Source organism: Melospiza melodia, chromosome 3 (assembly GCF_035770615.1).
Source record: "Melospiza melodia melodia isolate bMelMel2 chromosome 3, bMelMel2.pri, whole genome shotgun sequence".
Taxonomy (NCBI): domain Eukaryota; kingdom Metazoa; phylum Chordata; class Aves; order Passeriformes; family Passerellidae; genus Melospiza; species Melospiza melodia.
This window is the reverse complement of record NC_086196.1, coordinates 27,819,945-27,844,241: the sequence shown is the minus strand read 5'-3', so window position 1 is coordinate 27,844,241 and position 24,297 is coordinate 27,819,945. Positions and strand designations below refer to the sequence as shown.

Sequence of the window (24,297 nt, the reverse complement as noted above, 5' to 3'; positions counted from 1 at the left end):
TCTTGTTTTCTTCTTTCCAGAGAAAATGTAGGTTGTTCATTTGTCATTTTAATGTACAATAATTGAAAGTTCTCCTTGTTCTTGCCATCACTAATGGAATTGCTAACTCTGTTTTTCATATACTTAATAAACTGAAGTATGGTTGATGGAGTTGAAAATTCTGACACTACTCTTGCAAAAAAGTAATCTGTCCAAGATGTTCACTCTTGAATTTCTAGCCTCTTAACAGAAGTCACAAAAGCACAGAATCCCTTCCGCTCAGCAGAGTTGGAAGAGACTGTCAAGGATCATTGAGTCCAACCCCTGGCCCTGCACAGGACCATCCCCAAGAGTCACACCTTGTGCCTGAGAGCAGAACTGCTGTTAAAAAAATCCGTTGTATTTTCTTTTAAGCTCCTTTGAAACATCTGGATCATAGAACATGATCCGGTTGCAGTAGTTAGAGGTTTTTTAAAAGTCTGATGATTTTTACTTTTTGACCTTTTTACTTAAAACTTTCAGAGTAGGAATTAAGTTAGTGCTCATGGTTGTTACCTATTAAAACAGTTTTAACCACATGCTTTTTTTAAAGCAGTGTTCTTTTGCAGTTTTGAAGCTGTTTCAGTTACCTTCTGTTGTACACTACTTCTTCAAGGAAAAATAAAATCCTGGAGGAAAGTAGGCATTTTATAAGCATACTGCAGTAATTTAAGAAATTTAAAAGCATTTCTCTTTATTTTGTATATGATGACACGCACCGAAATTAAAATTATATTTATTTTTTGTGTAAGAATTAAATTTCCATTAGATTATTTCTAGAATCTTAAAAACTTCAATACTAACACAGCCAAGCTACCATAATTTAAGAAAATCAACATTTTCACTGTGCTGGTAGGCCACATAAACTTTACCTGAAAATTTCGACTTTTACAGCAATACTGACTGTATTATAAAGGAGCACAATGTACAATGCACCTGCCTAAATGTCTTTTTTCTAGTTTTCCAGTTAAATGAAGAATCACTGAACCAGTTTCTACAGTGGTGTCCAAATGGCAGCTAAATGATGTAGTAATAAAAGAAAAAAATTGAAATAGCTACTTGTCATTTCACATGGACATTCCTTTGGAGAAGGCACTGTCCTGTGAAAACCAGTTATTTAAGTATTAACCACTTGTGTTTTGAGACACGTTCTTGTGTGTCTTCGTCTCTCAAACTTGATGAAAATATTTTCAAAGATCCTGATAGGCACTTAGATAAATACTTTCAAATGGTGGGAATGAATTTAGTGCTTGAATTTCAAAATATTACTTAACCATTGAACTCTCACTTCTATTAACTCAAGCACTGAATTGAAGTATTCACCTGCTAGGTCAAACATGTGGTTGCCTTATGACAAAAAGAAGAAATGTACAATGTGCCAACTTGGTTTTAAATTTCCTTAATTATGGGATATTTTAGTCTTAACGTAGTTCTCATTTATTATTATAGTATGGCATATTTCAGTAATCACTGTACAAATAATCATACAGTAAATATATAGCTAATTACAAACTTAAAGTGTAATTTCTGCTTTTGGCTGTCTGCAGTTGCAGAAATAGACATGTTTGCTCATTTTACACAAATACTTGTTATATTGTTTGTGAGCCAAATTCCACTAAGCATATTAGTGAGGATTAGTGAGTTTGTATATTCTTCAAAAAAGAATAAATTGTTACTCTTCTGTAAAGTAAATTGCTTTTTTTAGCCTCATGTGTTTTATTAACCATGATTAAAAGTAGCTATGTTATATTTAATTAGCAGTTTCATTTCACTGTAAAAGTGCATAAGAATATAAATTACACATGTAGGTTTTTAGTTTTAATTTAGTAGTTCCTTGCAATGTAAAATTAATTTTGTTACCATTGGAGTTAGAACTCTAACTGTAAATTCATGTTTAGTTCTTGTAGTGAAACTTCTTTAGCATTACCAAAACACAGCCTTTTAAAAACTTTTTTTTGGACTCATTCAGTGTAATTTCTGTAAATATTTTAGGCAATTAATCAAAACAAAAAAGATTGTGATTTAATGTCAGTATGTTAGCTTAAAATAATTGGAACAAGAATTAATTACCTTTATTATATATTTTTTTGAATTGTTTTTCTGGCATAACAAGCATCAGAGTGTGGGTGGAAATTCTGTCTTTCTCCTCCTCCTCCTCATTCCCAAAAGAGCATTAACTGCTTGTGTCGCTTTTCCTGTCATCATGGCTAGCTCAGGAGGTTTCTGGCTTACTCTGTTGCCACCTCCAGCATGTGTCACTGCTCTGCCTCACTTGTGCTGCTGCAGCTGCTCCTACTGCTGTCTGCTTAAACGGTGTACTGGTACCAGTGGTACTGGGTGTTCCTTATGGTCCCTTCCAACCCCTGCCATTCTATGGTTCTTTGAACTATTCAATTCAAAAGCAGAAAACCCACCTTGGCAGTGGGTGCCTGGAGTTATGTGCAAGAATGGGGGAACAGGAGCTGTTGCCTCATTGCTATTAGCTGGAAGTGCTGGGAGGGAAATGGTAACATGGTGTTTAAACAGGAAATCCCACAGGTGGCAGCAGTTGTTACTCTCTAAATAGACTCCCTTGCTTTGATTTCTTGTGAGAAGTATCAGTATGCAGATCTGTATGCTTTATATACCATTTATGGAGGCAACAGCAGGTGCTTTAGGATAGCATTTACTTCTAAAAGAAGTTCGTTGTTGCTATCCTAAATTCCTAATATGCCTTATGTCATGCCGGCCTCCTCTGTGCAGTTGGTGTAAAGGCTTCCTTGTAACCTTTGTTTAAACTTGTATCATGTCATGTGTTCAGTTGCCATAGCCTCAGACTTGGGGAATTGAGGCATCAGGGACAGTTTGGATAATGATTTGTCAATGAGAGGTCCTGCTAACTTGCTGGCTAACATCCTGTCAAGGTGGGAGATAAGATTGCCTCCATACGATGCTGAAGAGGTGTCAGCATCGGGCTTAGCGGTGCAGTGCCTGCAGACACAAAGTTCCATAGCAAGAACTGAAGAAGAACATTATGGTCACCATTAAATGCAGAATTTCCAAAATTAAATACTCCTATTGCATAAATTTAAGTGAATAATTTTTATTTTGTGATGGCATAGGTAGTTTTATATTGAAGTTTGTTGGAAACAGCCCTTAAACTTCATGTGCTTTTGTTAGCATAATTTTGGGATGGTGTCAGCTTTTTGTTCTGTGTGGGTTGTTGAGTTTATTTGGGGTATTTGGTTGGTTTTTTGGTTTGTTCGTTTTATTGTTTTCCTTTCCTGTCTCTATACACAGACAAATGTGGTGAGATATTATAGTTTAATTATAGTTAATTTTCATTTCATATTGAAACCATGTAACAAATTCTGAAGTAATCCTTGGAGGATATGAAGATGAGATTCTCTTTCTGTTTACACTGAATATATTCTCAGTAAAGCTATTAAAATTTAATTTAAGTTAGGAATGGTGTTAGGAATGTAAAAGTGCAATGCATGTTTTGAGTTGTTTCCCCATAAAAATATGAATAAATATGCAGGAATTTAAATAGCTTTACTTTCCCATACATTGTCATTTAGTTAAGTGACACATTTCCATATTTTTGTTTGTTGCCTCTAATTTTTAATGGGTTTTTACTTCTTGCAGTTTTGGCAGAATTAATTGAAAAGTTCGTGTCACATCTTTCTGAAAGCAAAACAGATTGTTATTTCAGCACAGGAAGCTATAAAGGTCAGTCTCCTAATAATTTATTGCCATGCAGCTTCTTCATACTTAAATTGCCTTTCTTCTAAATGTATCTGTACCATTTTGGGGGTTGTTTAAAATGTTCTTTAACAGCTCAGAAATTCATTACTTCACTGTTGGGAAATACCTCACTTTGCAGAAGAAAATTATGTGCTTGAGTGAACAGAACAGATAATTATTAGTGATGGGCTTTCACATTTCTGTGTGTAAAATGGAAAGAGGAAGATGCAGAGCAAGTGAGGATGAGATTCAGAGTATTTGTACTGAGTATTGACACCTATTATAGATGATTTGCAAAGCTGGTGGCATAAATATTTAAGATGGTGTCAGCAATCTGGCTCATTTTTGAAAGCCCCACAAAGGCATACACTTTATATTGTATTAAGGCATATGTATTAAAGAACTGTTATTGTTGCCAGAGTAACCTGAGTGTTAGTTTTGTACAGATTTTGTGCTTACAGCCAAGAATAAAGGATGAATGATAACGTTGATTTATTCTGAGTGTAAATGGATGTGTTTTAATACTTTGAAGCACTGGTAAAATTAGAAGATTTAGAACCAATGTTAATATCTGGAAAATGCACTTCCTTTCTTCACTGTTTGTCCATGACTCTTCTCTCAGGTTGTAGTTCAGCCATTTAGAGTACTTATTCTGTTACTAACTGTGGAGAATCAAGCCTGCTTTGGGGAGAGTCTGTTGTTTATGCTGATATTTTACTCTCCTATCCATAGTATGCAGATACAGTATCCTTGAGGCCTGCCTTTGAAGTTTCAAAGCATAAAACCCCTTTAGAAATTTTAGAAGCTGTCTTTCTTTATATTTAGTGGCCTTTACCTTTCAAAAGCTTGCTAACAGGATACCCTTAATTTAATTTGAGAATCTGTCTCTTTGCTTTATGAAGACAGTTGTTGATGAGACGGTTATTTCTATCACAATTTTATTTTTTCTTAAAAGATACTGATATCTTTGTCAAGGACAAGATATTTGTCTTGTCCTGTATTACTTTTCATCTTCTCATGAGGCATAATGAGCAATAAAGCAATTCCATGGACTCAAAGGCTTGCTAATTACATATTTCTGAGACTTCCTAATTCAAATAATAATAATTTTGGTTGTTCCTTTAAAAGTTAAACATGCAAAAACTAACTCAAGGAAGAAGAAACATCTGACTCTGAATGGATGCCTTGCCCAGCAAAAACAGCAAGCCTGCTCTTCATTAATTATGATAGCTAAGTGCTTCCATCTAATGTGTAAGATCTCTAAAGAGAAGCAGTAGGCCTTACTCATCAAGTACCTTACTTTTAAACCACTCCTCTCAATCTTCTGGTCAAAGGTGGGATTTAAAATACATTCAGGAAGGTTGAACCTAGATCTTTTTGTAATTGATTTCACCACGAACCACTGATTAGACAGATGGGGCATCAACACTGCATAATTTATCTAAAATTTAATGTCAACTTTGAAGAAAACAAAGTTTGAAAATCCCTGGATAATTGCAGGTTCAATTAATTATCTAGAATGAAAAATCCAAAAGAGTAGATACAAAACCAAAGATAACGTAGTGAAAACCTCAGTTCTTGGTTTTCTTGAGCCATAAAGACTTTCTTTTAATGATAAACCAACTCTGTCTAATATTTATTTTTGTATTTTCCGTATGAGAGAGTGTTTTTGAGTCTTATACAGGCACTGCTAGGCATTAATTCTGGATAAGTTTGCCTGTGCAGTAATCAAATAAAGGCTCCGACATTTAATGGGTTGTCTCAGAAAGAGTTTTCATGTGCATATGCTTTTGATATTCCATGTGCTTTAATGAATAAAAGCTTGGAAATGGGAGAATAAGAAGTCTTCTCAAGAGTAGTCAGTAATCTGGTGGTAAGAGGTAGACAGAGGGCTGGTGATGCCCTGTTGAGTTCTTTCCCTGTGAGCAACAGCGTTATCACAGACTTCTTTTGTGAAGAGTTCTCTAGCCCAGAAGTGTTGCTCAGGTAAACACCATGTATTATCAAAGGTTTATTTTAACTTTTATATGAAAACAGTTATTAAGTGTTCATAGCACCTTTTCCAGACAGGTGTAGCCATAAGGGTTAACTAGGGAAGTTAGTTTAGGCCAATAAATTTGTGCTGATTGACATGAAACAAAAGTCTGACTCTAAGACTGAATCTGTGATCATATTCTAATTCTACTCTGAAACAGTAAAAGGACAGGATTTTAGGAATGGGTCATATAGCTAAAATGACGTTCATTTTGGGTTCTTTTTTACATCATAAAATAAGCAGTATGGCCTTCCTATGAATGGAGGGTGATGAGCATTGAGAACCCAGGATGCATCATGCTTCCTGTGTTTGTACCACAGGGACAACAAAGCACACTCAAATCTTTATCCGACCTTATTTGTTTAAAATTAGATTTCTCACTGATTGAATAATGATTGGCCAGATTTCTGTACATTTCCCAAGATTTTCTGGTAGTTTTTATGAAGCATTGCAATTGCTTCAAGGACAATTATTGAATGCCATGTTATTTCACAGTATATTTTTCATATCCTCCTGTAAGAGCCATCTAACCTAAATCCTAAAACTAGTTACAATAGAGACTTTTTTGGTATGAGGTAAAGCTAATGAGTTGTTAGAGGTAACAAAATAAATTTGGGTCTGAGGAACTGAAAGCTGGTTTCTAATAATTGTTTCATTTCAATGAAGAAAAGTCACATTTTGCATGAAAGTGGATTCAGTACAGCACATAGATATTCAGCGTTTATCATGTTTCCTGAAATTAGAATTTGATTATCTTAAAAAAATGACAGCCTTATAAACCTGTAGCTAGTTGTAATTAGAATAACACAGTCATCCATCTGTCGTGGAACCCCTTAGGATTTCAGTCTCTTATAAAATTTGCAAATATGGAAAAATTAAATTAGATTGGGTTGTTACCGTTTTCAAGATAAGAGAGAAGGAAAAAATATCTGATAAAAAACTATGCAGTTGCAATATTCAATTATAAACAGTAACACAAATCTTACATGAAGTTTGCTTTCTGCTAGCAGCCACGATACTGCTGTGATGCTTATTCAGATGACTGAATCTGTGCATATGTTGATGATCTCTGTCTGTCCCCTTTCCTAGAATTAATAGTTTCTAGTTTTCTTTTATTTTTTCTTTCTCCTTTATAAACCCTAAAACATTGAAAACCAAACCCTTGGTGTCTAGCTGTAATAGGTAATAAAATGGCAATAAATTGAAATTTGCTGTAGTAGTAAATACCATGCATTATATATTAGGGATACGAAGTTCCTAAAATAGCCTCTTCCCTTTCTGTTAGCAAATTCTAGTTCAATGTAACAGAAATGCTTTGTGAAAATGTCATAGTTTTCTCAAGGTTTAAACAACCCATTTATCAGAGAAATGTGAAGTCATCTAATGTATTGGTGTCTTGTGCTTCTCAATTGATCTCCATGATGTGTTGCAGACCATGATGTGTTGCAGACACTTGGGACTGTTGCAATGTTCTGTGTTCAGCAGGTGTTTTTTTGGGAGCTCTGCTTTTGCAGATGAACTTGCAGTCAAATCCTCTGTTTCCACTGGACTTTGTCTCTGAAACAGCTCTGTCATTTACTGCCAAAGGGACAGAACCTCTGGGATTTCAGGTCTTGGCCATAAAACTCAAATGTCATGATGTGTTCCTTCTCCTAGATAAGCCTAAGTTCTCTGACTGAACAAAATCTCTAGGAGCTTTCTAGCATTTAATGAGCTCTTAATCTTCAGAGGGTCAGGTGTGTCAGGTAACAAACTGAGAAATTTTAAAAACACCAGGGGGAATGTATCAATATAGAGCTGTTCAGGAAGAGCAGCAAACGAGAAACACTGATTACAACCTGAAATTGTGCTGAAAGGGAAGGAAGAAGGAAGGGAACTTTTCCATTCTTTCTGCATCATTTGATAAATTCAATTCTTCAAACTGTCCACCATTCTGAAGATGCTGTTATCAGAAAGCATTTTACCCATTGCCAATTTAGGTAACTGGATGGAAAATGTGGTTCATTCTTAATGAAGCTGTTGCCAGAAACAACTTGAGCATTTGAGATGATCATTACATAAGTTGAAGTTCCAGATATCAATATTTTGGTCTTGTATTGTTATGTTGAGTATTGATGGCATAAAAAATACTTCAGATAGTCAAACTAGAATTGTGCATAAGGTTACCTCTGAGAAGTCATCACCATTCTCCAGCACTCTTAGATCTTTACATTGTCTCCAATACCAGTTCAAATCCAAGAAAAGTAATACTTTTTTTTTTTAAAAAGGATTATTTTATAGACATTTCTAACAATGAATGTGAAGTCAGACTGTCAGAAGTGTTCTAGATGAGTAGCTGGTTGAAGGAGGTGACATCATGAAAAAACAGTAGCAAAATGGCAGAACAGATTGTGGAGAAAAACTCATAAATTTTGCTCTGCCACCAGTCTAAATAATGTTTAAAATAGAAAACTTTCATAAGAACTTTAGAATGAGAAAGGATAGTTACTGGCATAGCATAAAGATTAATATTAACTGCCTGGGTATCTGCCAATGGACAGGGTTAGTGTTTAGGTACCTGTTGAAGAGAAAGTGAAAACCTGCTGGTTTGTTAACATAAATAATAAATCAAAGGAAATAAATTATTAGTTCCATAATTCAGTTTATATGGACAAAGCCATAGACTAGAAATCTGATAGCAAATATACCTATATACTTCTAAGTATTTTAAAGCATTTATGAGAATCATGCAGGTGGCTCTGGCTATCATGGTATTTTCAACTGTTTGCAGAAACTTTACTTAAATATTTTCTTTGAATGAAAAGTCTTTTTCATCCATAGCAAGAAACCTAATCTTTGTTATTGTCGCTGAAGTTAAAATTTAGCATCCATTAGTATATTCCAAAGAGTATTTATATAGATATAAAACCATTTGGCCTGGGCACCAGGAACTGAAAGAGCTAAACCAATAATGTGAGTGACAGCTTTAGTAATATTTTTAATTAAGACAAAATGGAAGCCAGTTGTGTCTTTGGTGTAACAGCACTTTAAACAGGGAAATAAATTAAATATTATCCAAAGACCATACAAGTTACATGACATATGCTGTAAAGCTGTTTCAGCTTAGCATCCTGTCATTTCAGTATGAATGCTATGTAGCCCATTTTCTGAATTAACCACAGAAAAGCTTTGTCATGGTAAGAGGAAAAATTAGTAAGAAAGCAATCCTTAATATAAATTGTAAACTTAATTGAAGTGTAGGCTGACCAGAAAGAATGCCACAGGACTGTGCATGTTAGTTTAATTTATGCTGGAGTGCTTATAGCTATAGACTGATTTTAATAATTTAAAAAATCATGCCTCATGGGAGTCTCTTTTTGTGCTCCTGAATGCTACAAAACATTTTGAAAAGTGCTGCCCATTGAGGCGCTTTCTAAGAATTTTCTTAGATCGTAAATCAGCTCCTAGAGAATTTTGATATTCGTCAAGACACCAGTTTAATTTTGGCTTCTGTTTTACAGTGTTTTTCATTTTTAAAGAAAAAAAAGTGTGAAATATCTGTTCAACATAGATTATTTTGCTTTAAGATAAATAAAAAGGAAGCTGCCAAAATATGTTGTTCATTCAATTTAATAATAGCCAGAGTGCTGTATCATATTATTAATTCACAGTTCAGAGAGGTGGTCTGGCCTTTGATGATGAATGGCATTCTTATTTAGAGAACTGATTTTTCTCCATGCCTTTTTGTTATGAAACCTTTTGTGTTTCAAGACAGTTATATCAGTATTGAAAAATATTTTTCAAAGCATTTTTGTATAAAATTAACTCAGTGCATTAAATCAGATATATGGACATCATCACAATAGTACAGTTACAACAAGCAAGCTTTTTGTCCATGGATTGCAATATTCCACTTGTTTTTCATAGCATTTTTCTAAGTTTAATGGAGCATTTAAGGTTTCTAGGTCCAGTTTTTAATCAGTGGAAAGTAGTCCTTTGTGTATTCTAAATGACTTTACAGCGTTCTTAGGCCTAGTCTTCCCAGTTTGTTAAGTAATAAGCAAAAAGGAAAAAAAAACTTTGGACCCAGGACAAAGAAACACAATTTTTGGATTAGGAGGATACAGAGCTGTGATTATGTGGAATACAGTGGTGTGTGAAAGCAAGAGGTTTTGTTTTGATAAGGTACTGTGTGCTAGAGAATTATTATTCAGTCCAGACTTCAAGTTAATTTTATCTTCCTTCACAATACAGAAAAAATATAAGAAGGAAATGTGGTGGAAAAAAAAAAAAAAGCCCTTTCCAGCCACTAAGAAATTGTTACAATAGAGAAGTCGATGAAAATCAGTGAAGTCAGTTGTGTTCTTTTAATGTTAATGGACAATGAGCATTCAGTACTTGCTGTAAACTGTTACAGGGCAGACACTGGGGGCTGTGACAGCTTTTCTTTGTTACACCCTTGCTGGACTGGGAAACCTGCATTGCCACCCACAAGAGGATCAACCTCAAAATGGAAGCAGGACTGCAATGGAGCTTAGGGGTCATTGCTGTCCTTGCCCTGTGCTGCCATTAAACTTGGTGGTGTTAGGACTGAATTAGTCATTAGGCACAGCCAACTCATTTAAGTTCCCCCTATTTCCTAGGATGTATGTATGCCTCTTGCCTTCCCACTTGCACACACAAACTTGAAAATATATTGATTTCATATGGCAATTGCAGCCTGAGTAAACAGGTAACTTGGAACAGGAGCTGTAAAAAGTTATAAATGTTTCAGTAATCTCCGTGGAGTTTTAACTGAAATACCCTGTGAAGTTAATTGTATTCTTACAAAGATTGTGCTGCTGGTATGCTATGTAAAAGATATTTGAACTTCTGTTCTTTGGATTGCATAAAACCTCTCTGATGTGTGTTTATTGTTTCAGTCCCATCAGATTATTGAGTAAGATAATTTTATTCAAAGAGCAGTTGATATTTGTTATGTATAAATATATTGTCAAAGGTACAAGGTTAACTTCTCACAATGCTAACACAAATTATTGTTCTCTGAAAAATATAAAACAGAGTGGGGTTTTGTTCTTGCCATACTTACTCTGCTGAATTTTATTGCTTCATTGTTGAATGTATTTTGCTGTATTATTTTCTTCATAAAATTTTTGCCCTAATCCATCTGATATGAGCAGATTGAATCTTATTTTTTTGGGTTTTGGTGGGGTTTTTTTGGTTTGTTTGTTTGTTTGTTTTCCCTTTGAGTCCTTTCCTCCCTGAACTTGTAACTATTTCATCTTTACTACCTTAGTCCCTGTTTATGTGGCAGGAACGTAGAGTCTTTACCTACATGAATATCAGGGAATCCTTCACTTTGATTTCTCTGTCTGAGGATATAGAAAATATACATAAGAAGTTACTGTGTGATTTGCTTTATTAGATTTTTACATTTATTGTTTACATGAAAATACTTTAACTTCTGCTGACATATCTTTTATTTACATTTTAAACTCATGTTGTCAGTTAATAAGGGTTTTAATTTGTTTCATTTCTTTCTGGTTTTAAGCAGCACTTTCAAAGAAGTATATTCAAGGTTTATTCCCTGAGCTTTGTAATCATAATATTATAAGACTGCAATTTTTATCTGTGATATAGTTATCTTAGATGATAACTAAGTACCTGATGTACTGTACCTGATAGGGAAAATGCCCATTTAAAATTCAATTTAGAATTTAAAATTTTGAGGAAATGCTACAGCAGTGGTTGCTTTAAATCCTTATTTATTAATTTTTTTCTAGCTTGGATTTTTAATTTAAACAACTGCGGAAAATGGGGTATATTTTACTATAGGAAAAAATGCATTTAAATATAGGATTTAATTAATTAAATCTATCAGTTTTAAAGTTTTCTGTGATTCATATCAGAATAGAATTTTTGTTAATAAAGTTGGAATTACAGTTAGGAAATTTTAAGGCCTCTGGAAAGGTAGAAAGTGGATCACAATAGGCTGCTTTTTCTGATTTCTAGGCCAGAAAGGATGAAGTTCTACTAAGATATGGGGCTGAAAACTATGTTGCTTGCTGTAAATGTAATGATAACCATACCAACCATGAAGATTTCCTTAAAACAATGGTGATTTTCATTTTTAAAAGAATCTTGTGAAAAATGGAGATTTTTTATGACTCCTTTCCAAATGCTACCAAAATAATTTTGAATAGGAGACAGTTCTCCAGAGTTGATATTCATACACAGAAAGAACTTTACATTAGCATTCAGTTCAAATCATATTTCTTGTAACAGTTTATTTAATTTATTTTGTTTTAGCCATGGGTGCAGATGTGAAGAAAGAAAACCTTTCATCTGTGCAGCAGCTTGGTGTTGAAATGACAGTCAGGTACATGGTATTAAAATATTTCCCTAGAGTATTTCTAAGATTTGTTTGATTTTCATGGAATGACTTTAATAATACGTAATCCATCAACTCATTGCTTTATAGCATTTAATCTAAGATAAACTTTAAGAAAATGAATTCTAACTAGAATTGAAAAAGGTATTAGAATAGAATTAAATTATCTTTACAGTTTATGTATGTTATTATCCTCTATTTTTGTAAAGACTAATTGTAATGTGCTAGTAAGATTTACCATAAAATTGCATTATCCTGATTTATGTGGCTTTTTTTCCCTCGCATTACTTCTCTAAATGGTTGTGATTAGCTAAGCTTAGTTATATGTCATTTAAACATTTTATTTGGCTGGGAATTTGCAGAGCTGTGATGAAGGAAAAGCTTAGATGTCTGTACTTCCACGGATTGCTATCTTTAGCATTATTGTTTGAATTCTGATTATAATAATTACACGCACAATAATTATATCGAATTCTAAATATTGTACGTGAAGAAACTGAGTTATGTGTGATGGAGTACTTGCTCATCCCCACCACTGTCTCTAAAACTGAACTAAAGGCAATTTGGGTGAAGATTTGTAACAATGAGCAGCAGATGTTTGCTGTGAATCCTTTCTAGATAGAGCACAAGTTTTATTTAATGATCTATGTGTATATCTACAGCATAGTTTTAGTGATGAACAACTTCATGACAGCTTAACTTTTACAGGTTTATTAAATATGAGTTCTTCCTTTTTAGGAATTCAAAAAATATTAAAGAGGGTTTTTTTTTTACACTTTATGAAATAGATATGGAAAATACTTAAACTTGCTAAAAGAAGATGCTGAAAATGGGCTGTGTTTCGTGTTAAAGAATTGTGAGGAGTTTCTGAAACAACAGCAAAGAACTGTGGTATCTTCACTTTGTATCCTTTCCTGATGGTATAAGTTATATTGTCTAAAAATTTCAGTGTAATTTGAACTCCTGGTTTGTACTTTTAATAGAGGTGTAAGTGTGTTATATTTATGGAAAGAAAAAGAAAATTAAAAGAGCACTTTTACTTTGAAATTTTATTTTGTTAAATGCATTCCCAATGCACTTAGGAAAATGTTCACCCTTTCGTTCCCCTACTTTGTTAGAAGTGCAAATCACATTCACTTTTGTCATCAACTGTTTTGGAGTGGGATCACATCTTTGGATGTGATAAAGAGCCTGCAGCAATGACCTTTGAACATTAGTGAGTATTTGTGGTACTCCCACAATACCAACACTGTTAATGATACTGCCCATGTAGTGATAAGTGTGATAAGTGTAGTCAGATCAACAGCACTGGTTAGACTTCTGGTTCTTTTGCATCTACCGTGGAACTTCCTGTAAAAAAAAATAAAACAGATAATAGCTTTTCAAGCAGCTTTGCTATATTATTCTCTGTTTAACTTGCATACCACTATTAAATTATACTTCGGGTGTATTACTCAGAATGTGCTAAATCTCATTTTTAAGGCTTTTTACTTTTTTTTTCCCCCAATAATTTTAAGTCCTGTTTTATTCCTCCACTCTTCTTCTTTCTTGCACTTTATAAGCACGCTCATTTTGGTGCAGATTTTTTTTGCATTTACTTAATTTTTTGTTTTTTATAAATCACTTTTACTGATTTAGCTTGACTATATATGGACTGAAAAATTTAGTATATGGGGAAAACAGCTTAAATTGTTTCTCTTAGTTCAGTTTGAGAGACAACTGTGCCTTGATGCTGCCTTCTGTGCAGCTCTGTTCCCCTTGGCCATGCCTAACAACCCAGCTCCTGGCTCTGTGTGCAAGGGCCTTGGAAGGAGGAGAGCTGTGGTTGCTGCAGGAGAGTGAGGAGGAGATCTCTGCCCAAGTTCCTTAACCTTCCTGTCCAGGCTGCTTGCAGGAGCACTATGCTGGTTATGACTGGTTTGCATCTTCTGTCTTCCTCATAATGTCAGGGGACAGGGAGAGGACACTGATGTTTCTTCAGCAATTTTCACGTCTTCTTGCTTCAGCGTTTCTCTGGCTACCAAGACTGCATTTATCCGTAAGAGTTTACAACCTGTTTCTTTCTGAAATGCTCCTTTGAAAGTTTAAAAATGAGAGTTTATTAATCTCATTAGTTTTTTTTTCCCTTGGCAATTTTTTGTTTGTTTGTTTACTTTTCTAATGCATTATATTATCCTTATGCCCCACTAGCTAAATACATGACCCTGAAAAATTAATGTAAAAATGTAGATCTGATATTTGCTCAAATTTTTGTTTAAAAGGAGAGAGGTAGCAGGTGGACTGAAGACAATGTTACTGAATTTTAAACCAGACAGTAAAACAAACTTTGTTAGTGGCACTAAATTCTGTGTGAAGTCAGTGATACTGCTGAATGACCTTTTCTTTTTTTTTTTTTTAGTTATCAGATTCCAGTAAGAGAGCAAGTCTGTCAATCTGATTTTTGGGGTTTTTTTAGTGACAGTTTTGAAATTTACTTAATACATTTGAATATATTCAGTAACTTTTAAAAATTATTACTGCACAAATACTGTATGATTGACAATTTTAAATTGTCAGTATCTGGATTGAGGTTGTAATATAGGAAGCATCATTTCTATCTTTCATTATGGGAGTTTTCAGCCGTTTAAAATAAAACCCTTTGTACATTGTCATGTTTTGAACATAAACTCTAAACTGTAGTAGAGACTTCCAGAGAAATCTGAGATACAAAAAGCACAGATTAGGTTCTGTGTTTCTTCTGCATGGAGGCTTCTGTAGCAATACCAAGTGATCTGTCTTGTCACTAGGAGGGGTGATGATATCGGTCCATTCAGCACTGAGTCTGGCCTGAGGTTGTTCCAACATAATAAAATTTGTGCTGAAATTTGCTTCACTTTGCTAGTGCTGAAAAACCACTGCTGCCAAGGATTCATTAGCTGGAACTGGGCATTGATATCCAGAGCCTTCCATAGTGATAAAACCTCTGCTCCTTTTGTGGTACACAATAGAATTTCGCTCACAGCCTCCACACATACTGCAAAGATATGTGCACACAAAAAACAAGTTGAAATACCATGAAGTTTTACTCCACCACAAAATGAAGGAAAAATATTCAGCAGAAATCAATCTTTTTTTTTTTTTTCTCCTGTTAAAAATACAACAGTTTCTCCATCCCTGTTTTGACAATTAAAGCCTGTATACAATAAGGAGCTAGCTAGCTACTAATGCACAGTAACAATCAGGATATATTTACTAACACTTTAGTTACCCACATGTTTTTCTTGATGGAAGTACAACCTATTTTGTTTATCCTGTTTCCTGTCTCTAAAATAATCAGAATTACTTATCTTACATATATAAAGGGTATATTTTTATATATTGTTCTCAGCAAGGCATTAAAAACCAACATATTTCTGCAGTCTGTAATCCTGTTCCTCAATTTCATTGTTGTTGATGACGATGATGTTGTTGTTAACCAGATGCACCTGCCTGTTACAACAGTGGAATATGGCATCCATCCAGTCTATTTTTGCAGTGCTCACCACGTTGAAATGTTGCTGAAAGCTGAGTTGCCCCTTGTCTGTTCAGCCTTCCACATGTCTGGTTTCACTCCATCCCAGGTAACCAATTCAAACTCTATTAAATGATCATCAACCTATTGACTTAAATCTGCAAAATCAAGAACACTGAGGAACTACTGACCATTTTTTTTCTAAATGGCATTTGTGTGGTTATAAAACTGAGGGTAAGAGATAAAAACACATAGCGACTTATCTGAGTATCTGAAAATAGAAAGTGACTGACTCATAGAATAATACCAGTGTACGGGAGCTGATGACCTTTTATTACATGTTCATGAAGAAAAATTGATAAAAATAATATATAATACATCCTTAGATTTAGCATTTAAACAAAATGCCTTATTCCCTGGAATAATTATCTAAATCTTCCATAGGAGAGAAATGGGTAATTTGCAGTAATTATATACTAGGAAGCAGTTCCTGTGATATTAGAGAAAAAAAAATTTTTTATGAGCTACTATAACTATTGGAATCAGGTAACACACTGTTCTTTCATATTAAAGAAGTGTTACAACAGCAGAATAATTATCTATAACATCAGCTTTCATTTTGCCTACTTACAACAATTGTTTGGTAGTATTGAAAGCTATGGATGAAGTATTGTTTGTGAAGATTGCAATCATGATGAAGGGTAAAGAACTCTGTGCAGTGAGTTAGATTGTCCATGCAAAGAACATCTTGCCAGAGCGAGAAAGTGTACTGCTGTGCCAAGGCAAGAAAAACATTTTTCATCCTATGCCTTCAAAATTCCTTTTTGCTGCAAGATTTGCAGCTGAAGAGACTCTCTAATGGGGCAGATGTCAGTGTGGTACAAACATTGCTTAAAGTAGTCATCTTGGAGTTTGGTTTTTTGGTGAGAAAAGAGTGGCAGATGAAGGAATTTATCTCAGCATAGGAATAAGGTGCTTGCAATAAGGTTCCTGTTTTAGGATGAAGAAAATACAAGGGGACAGTCACTCCTTCAGCTATTCTTGTGCAAGTTATACTATTTCATTTTTTTAATTGTGTGCACTCAGTAGTAGACTAGATACTGTTCGAAACTGCTAATAATGATGTTTTTCATTTATTTAATGAGCTACTGAAATACCACTTGTGGGTACCACTCTATCTTCTCTGTGATTTTGCAGTTTTACTGCAGCATTAAAAACAAACTCTGAACTGTAGAAACAATTCTGATGTATTTAAGTGATTGTGTGCCTCAATAAATACCTCAAAACAGATTTACTGCCAGACTATGGTTGTCATCTAATTGGAATTGTGGTAATTCTACTGCATATTTTTAAACACTTTAAGGAATGATTAGCAGAAGATTTGTGGTCTAGAACCAAATGAAATGTTCATTATACCTCTTAATACATTGTAATTTAGATCAGGGCAAAGGAGTCACTGTGTTCATACTCACTTCATTAAATGAAAATGTGTTTTAGGGGAGGACCTAATGTTCATTTATAATGCAGATAACTAATTTAACTGAAAGGAAAACCCATGTTGAACATGTCTTCATCACTGTCATTACCCTTTAGGACACATTTAAAGCAAAATCTTGAAAAAAATCACATTTTCTTTCATTGGGCTTTGAGTCTCAACCTCAGGAGGCGCTGGAATACATTCATACAAGTGAGCTGCATGGATACAGGCTGTAATGTTTAGTCTAACTCACTAGGAGCCTGTTCAAAGGCTGTGTGTTAAAAATGGTTGAATCTTGGCATCTTTTGTACTTTATCCCTTTTGTTTTCATAGCTGGGATAATGTTACAGGGGAAAGGTTCTGTAGTATAAAAAAGAGATAAAACTGATTAATTATGACTGAATGTATAGAATGATTTAATGATATGTCATTTTATTCTCATCTAGATCTGTCTGCAATGGATAACTCAGTGTTTCTGGAATTACATGGATTGGAGTGAGATCTGTCACTACATTGCCATATGTATTTTTCTTGGTCCTGATTATCAGATATATATATGTATTTCTCTGTTCAGACACCTACAGCAAGACATCCTGAAGCACACAGAAGCCCGAGATCTTCAGGTTTTTCTGAAAGTAAGTGTTTCCTAATTTTTCAACTGAGGAGTAGCAAAGCTCTGAATACTCAGGATATATACATTACTTAATCTGAAACTCTTTCTGAATTTCACTTAGTCATTTTAAACAAGTGAAATAATACTTTAATTTTATTTCTTCCCTAGAAGGAAATTGTGTATAGTATTTTCCAGAAAATAGTTTTCCTGCATTTTTTACTGAGCAATTTTGTTCATGAGCAAAGAAAATAGGCACATTAACTTGGGAGAGCATTTTACTCAGTTCTCTATATGTGGGCGCAATCTCACTGAACGAGGTGCTCTCCAGACAGGTGGGTTTGCACAGTTGTCTCTTGCTCTGAAGCTTGTAGAGATGTGGCACAAAGCTGATCAAGGTGGTAGTTTGAAGAAATGCCAATTACCATGCAACCAGCCTCGCAATTTCATATTCTTTCCCAATTATAAATTATGCTTGGGGTTTTTTGCAGGGTAGTGCAAAGCTGTAGCTGCAGTCATAAATTGATACGGTATCTTACTCTTCTTCACAGGGATATTTTTGTCTTTTTTGCTAGTTTTTTTTCACCTGTCAAAATTTTTTGTGAACTAGATATCTGCATCTTAGTCTGTCTCAAGAATAATAGTTTTCTGACTAGTTTGCCTCCAACTAACATATGCTTAAATATGGAAAAGTATCTCAGCCCAATCAGCTTCCTTGAAAATGTTTGCTACACAGTCTAATGAATGTATTGTTTTGTTTTCCCTGGTTTTGGACAAAGTGTCTTAAAAGCTGAATCTTGATGGCATTGTTGGATTGAATATGTAAAATACAGAAGAAAGAAATTGTACATTGCCACATGCAGTATAAACAGACTCAAGGTTTGGCATGGTACTGTTTAATTAATGAGAAAAGAATGTAAATTAATGCAGTACTGGAACATCTGCAATTTATTGAGTGACCAGTGCAGAAAAAAAGGAGCATACTTAACTTGAACTCTTGCTATTGATAAGTCTTAATTAATTGAAACAAAAAAAAAAATTTAACTGTAGAATGGTTTGGATTGGAAGGAACCTTAAACATCATCTAGTTCTAATCCATCTTCCACTACACCATTGAGCCTGGCCTTGAATACTACCATAACTTCATTTCAGTGCCTTACCATCCTCACAGTAAAGCTCTTCCTCATACCAAATCTAACCTACCCTCTTTGAGTCTGAAGCCGTTCCCCCTTGTTCTGTTACTACATGCCATTTAATTCCAGATATATGTGTGTGTATATAAATTTATATATATAATTTTATATTCCACTGTAGTCAGCTTTCTCACAGTGCATAAGGAGCAACTTGGAAGGTAAAATCTTACTTTTGCTTTGCTTCTGTGTAGAGAAGAAGAAATATAAAGACTATTTTGAATTCCTGTTCAGATGCCAAAGTGCAGTTTTCCAAGCCTGAGTAGATGTTCTCAGGAGAATTCTACTTAGCAGAGATTCACAGTTAATACACCAGAGGTACAGCTTATGTCCACAGAGACTGGTTCCAGAGTTTTTTGCAGCACAGGCTGCCAACAGTGGTAATAATGATTAGTAGATGATGAGTACATAACAGTAACAAATTAACCCTTTTTACACTTAACCATTCTTCAGTATCCTGTGTTCTGTGGGGCATCCTCCTTATCCCTCCAATATAGTAGCCATGAGCAGGAACATTATCTATTTGTTTTCTGAGGGCACTTCCTTTTACTCTGTGTTTTGGAATTAATAAGAATTATTCACTTTTAGTAGTGCAGAACGGTTTATTCTGGTTTTATTTAAGCACTTCATGAAAATCTTCTTTTATAATTGATTTTAAAAAATCCTCATCTCCTGTTTTTCTTTACAACCTAGCTGGATATAAAAGCCAACCATAAACTTATACCATGTGCTGGTGTAGGAATCTTCTTTCAAAAGAATATTTTAGTACCTGGCTTTCTCTTCTTAAAATTTACTTTCATTTCCTTAAAAATCTTCAATGAAGTGTTCTCCAGAAATTAGATAAACAACATCCCAGTGAAATGAAATTCTCTGATACCAAGTGTGTAATTAGAAAAAAAAAAAACAAACTGCCTGGAAGCAGATATTGCCAAATCTGTATTTCTAAATAAAACATGATAAAATATATTTTAAACAGCCAGGCTCTGACAATCAGAAAAAAATTAGCTACCTTTAGAAACTTGGAATTCGTTAAATTGAAGTTGTACATTTTTTTCCCTAGCTAATAAATGCTTTCTCTGTGTACCTGTGCAGGAGGAAGCACTGCATGGATTTCGAGTGAGTGATTATTTAGACTACATGGAAAGCTTGGAGGAGCTCTACAGACCAATGCTGCTGAAAGACATGAAGAATATAAGAACACAGAACACATAGATGAAGCAAGCAAGCACTTTATTTTACAGTTTTGATTACATCCTTTAAAAGGATCCTTATTGATTGATACCTCAGTCTCACCTAAAATCAGCCAGGCTGTTGAAATGTACATACTGTAAAACAAATAAGTGTTTTCAGAATATAGTTTTTCAATAAGACATAGCCTACTTTTGATAACCCGATTTTACCAGACAGGTTATGTGCACAGCCTCCTTTTCAGTTAGCAGAAGGCAGCTTCAGAAGCCACCTGTAGGATGCTGAAGTTTCTTCCTTATAAAGCCTTGAACCTGTTCTCAACTCATTCTCTCTTTGTCATCTCCTTATAGCACTGTCCTAAAGCTTTCGTATTTTGCTTGGATCTGACAAAGGGATTTTTTCTTTAGAAACAACTGCTATTGTGTATTCATGTGCAAGAAAAGTCAACAAATGGAGACCAAATTCTCTGTTCCATCTTTGTGGATAATATTGAGAAAATGGGATGTTTGAATACATGCAATGAAAAAAGACTTGATATTCCTGCCTTTAAAAAAACCCAAATAAATAGTTTTATGTAATAAAGCATTATTAACCTTTGTTGTGAGTGAAATTAGAATCTTTATTATTTGGCCAAAGATGAGGGAAAAATACTATATTTTGTCAGCAGCTGCAATAACATTTTTTTACAGAATGTCCATAATCTCAAACTATTTTGATTAGAAATTAATGATACAGTGTTTTGGAAGTCCAACAGACACCACAAATGTTGAATTTAGATTTATCCAATATTGTTAACACTTTCCTGGGAGAAAAACTAAAGATTACTGCAAAGTTCCTGAAAAACAACTTTGCTAGATAAAATGGTTATATATACACTAACTGAGCCCATACTCAAATTCAAATTATAAAACACATTAGAACCTGCTGTGAAATTTCTGAAATTATATGCAACCTAGAGTGAACATTGACAAAGGTTTTGCCACTAATTTCTACTTTCCTGACTGTGCATTTCATAAGTTCACAAGTTTAGGTTTTTTTCCTGTCTAGCCAAGATATGTTTTAAAAACTTTTGCAATTTTGTGAACTGTGTTAGCTCACCTACATTAATAAAAGAGGCTGGCAAGTATGAGGAAGGAATTATGACAAGAACTGATAGAACCAAGTGCTTGTCTGACACTGAGGCCATTGAATGCTATGACTTACATGGTATATATTCTTTTAACCTTAATAGCAGTTACTCTTTTCTTAAATAACCTTATTTAGGCATATATCTCAAGCCAAGAAACAACAAATAACAAACATCCACCTGGTGAATAACACTTGAACACTAATATATACATATTTCTAGACAGACCATGGGTGATTAAATATCCATTATGAAGTAAGTCATCAGTTCCTTTAGCAGCAGCAGAAATTTTCCAGGAAAATAGGCCTTTGTGATAGGTATGTAAGTAACCTAGGAACTCTTGCCATATCAATAGCTGTAATTTTGTATTCCTTGTCCCCCAACAAAGAAGAGAGAGGTACTGCAGAGCTGACCTTTAATAATAATACCTTTCATCACTATTGCATCAAATTAATCCAAAGAGATCCAGTATGCAATAACCAGAAAGGAAAGGCAGATACAAATAGTAGAAAGCAAACAGCCTGACTGCCAAGCAGTGCTATTGATAAAAGCAATTTTTGCATTTCCAGCAATTCAATCGACTTCAGTTTTGCTATCTGCAAAACAGCTGCATTTTCATACAGTCTGTATATGCTGAGATGATTAATTAGAGCACATCCATAAAATAGTTAATGCATGAAAATCTTACGTAAATGCTAAATCTTCATACCTGGTAATAATTTAAAATTCCATTGTGCCCTATGACAGAAACAGGGCCTTGACACCTATTACAAGTAGACTGAAATAAAGCTTGAAGTGATGGGGAAACCAATGGCATCTTCTTTAAATCAGTAACAACAGTGTGAATACAGATGACCATTTTAGCAACAGATACCTGAAGACATGCTCACATGCTATATTACCTCCAGTCTGAAGACTCCCTTATACAGCTTTGCTGGTATATATATATAAATTTCTCCATTCAGTTCCCTGTTTTCTTTCTGGGAGCTATTCTACTGAGATGTAGACAGTTTCTATCTTAAAATCTACTTGTATTTTTCTGGTTTCCTCTTCCAGATGCTTCTTCCTTGCTTTCCATCATGATTGTATTTACCTCTGTCAGGCTTTTTCTCTCTTTTATTTTCAGCTGTCTCATTGTTCCCAATCCCCAGTGACAGCCCAAGCACTAAAGGATAAGAAGTATTTACTTCCTTGTACCTAAAATGTGTAACTAAACTTGATTTAAAATAAACATAATGGTGCAAAACCCCCAAAACAAGACACTAAATAAATCCCCAACTTGGAAATCTGAGGAGGTGGTAGTAGGAAGGCATGACCTTCCCAAATATGCTGTCAGCAGTCGTGACCCAGGCTCCTACTGGAGGAAACTGAGCTCTGCTGCATCTGCCTGTCTGTCCTATCCCCCTGGCCATCAGCTGGGATGCCATGATGGATAGAAAGGTCTGCGTTGTTTCTAAAACATATGTCATGTCGAAACTACCTCCTTTAGTCTGTGCAGCATGAGCCAGCCTGTTGGGATAAAAAACAGTAATATCCAAAAATACTTTCCAACTCGTCATCTCTGCCAACTTATTTTTTTTTAATGACAGTTCTGCAGGTAGAAAGTTTCTCCATTACAATATATAATGTTCACACAACAAGAGAAGTACTCACAGTGAATGCAACTAGAAACTTTGAAATAAAATATTTTAGATGTGGTAGGAAAAAAATATATCAGTGGTAAATAGTTGGACTCAAAATTCTGGGTTTGAGTGTTTTAATAGGTCCAGCTCAATCACTAGGACAACAGTTAAAAAGTCTCTGCTTTTCTAAACCATTTTGTGTTGTCTTAAAATGCATTTTAGCTAATCCATAGCAATTGTCCATAGATTCAAGAATAGGTGGTAATTTCAGCGTACATTTTCCCTCTCAAATTATAATATCTACCTATATATCACATTAGACTAGAACAGAAGATAAAATTTTACCTAATTTGAGCAGATAAAAACTAAAAACTAGTTTGAAATGTAACAGTGTATTTGTGCCAGGAGAAGTAACGATCATTTATTTCCCATGAAGAAGTCATTTCGAGAGCTGCAGTGTTTGTACTGTTTCTGCAAATCTGTGGGCTATATTTATGACACTTCTACTGGTATTTTGTTCATTAACTGATCATACATGAGTAGACAGTGATATGACTCTTCCAAGCTAGATTACTTAAGGTAGTTTCCAGTAATTTAAAATGACATTTCCATTTAGACAGATCCTGTCTTTTTAGAGTTTATTTTTATTCAACATCTAAGCTAAAGGAGAACAATTCTTTACATTTCAGATCATGACTAAGTTACCAGTTTTACTACTTCATCTAGCAAGAACTGATTCAAAAAGTTTTGTATACTCATCAGTGTATAGAGAAAAAACATCTTCCCTGTTCCTTTGATACCAAAACACCAGTAAATTAAAAAATCCCCACAGCTCCAGAACATAATGTTGTTTGATTCTGTTTCATCACAAAAAACAAAAGGCCTCAAAGCATGCTATACAGAGCAGTGGTGCATAGGGAGGTTTCAACATGGTTTGAAAAATTAGTTTAGATGGTGTTAAATCAGGAACTGATACCTGACTAATGTTTCATATGGTCAGTTTCCTGTTCAGAAATAGAACAAGACAAGGAGAATACATGAAATTCACTTAAAATGATGAATGAAGAAAGCAAGCTTTTTTGGAGCACATTTTTAAGAAAACAACCACAGGAATAAAAACTCCAAGGGAAATTAACCATTTAAATTAGTGTTAACTCTCTCAAAAAATTTCATCTGCTCTTGGTATTTTCTCTGCTCTAACTGAAAGCCTGTCATGGAATGAGATTCATCCATGTTGTGGGAATTAACTTTAAAATTTGACTCAACTTTTAAAATGCTGCTTTAGTTTTAACACAGACGTTCACAAGCACAACAATCCAATTAAGCTTCCCTCTCCTCAAAAATTTTGATGGCTTAGATATGATTTTTTTTTCAGTTATCCAGGCTATTGCCACACTATTTTCACTTAGAAGGCATATTTACGAGTAGTTTTTTCAGATACAACT

At 34.5% G+C, this 24,297-nt stretch overlaps 1 protein-coding gene across 3 annotated transcripts in view; it reads left to right on the top strand.

Annotated features, from left to right (window-relative positions):
* The window catches only part of TBC1D32 (TBC1 domain family member 32), a 74,548-nt gene extending 53,847 nt beyond the window's left edge, over positions 1 to 20,701 (top strand). For 2 of the 3 annotated variants that reach the window (XM_063151084.1, XM_063151085.1), the window contains exons 28-34: positions 3,646 to 3,729; positions 12,068 to 12,137; positions 12,938 to 13,053; positions 14,033 to 14,187; positions 15,608 to 15,748; positions 17,563 to 17,751; positions 20,009 to 20,701. In XM_063151084.1, coding sequence (XP_063007154.1) covers positions 3,646 to 3,729; positions 12,068 to 12,137; positions 12,938 to 13,053; positions 14,033 to 14,187; positions 15,608 to 15,748; positions 17,563 to 17,751; positions 20,009 to 20,128 — 875 coding nt within the window. In that variant the 3' untranslated portion in view covers positions 20,129 to 20,701. The remainder of the gene's footprint in view (positions 1 to 3,645; positions 3,730 to 12,067; positions 12,138 to 12,937; positions 13,054 to 14,032; positions 14,188 to 15,607; positions 15,749 to 17,562; positions 17,752 to 20,008) is intronic. The other variant, XM_063151086.1, reaches the window with a different exon arrangement.
* The last annotated feature ends 3,596 nt before the right edge of the window (positions 20,702 to 24,297 follow it).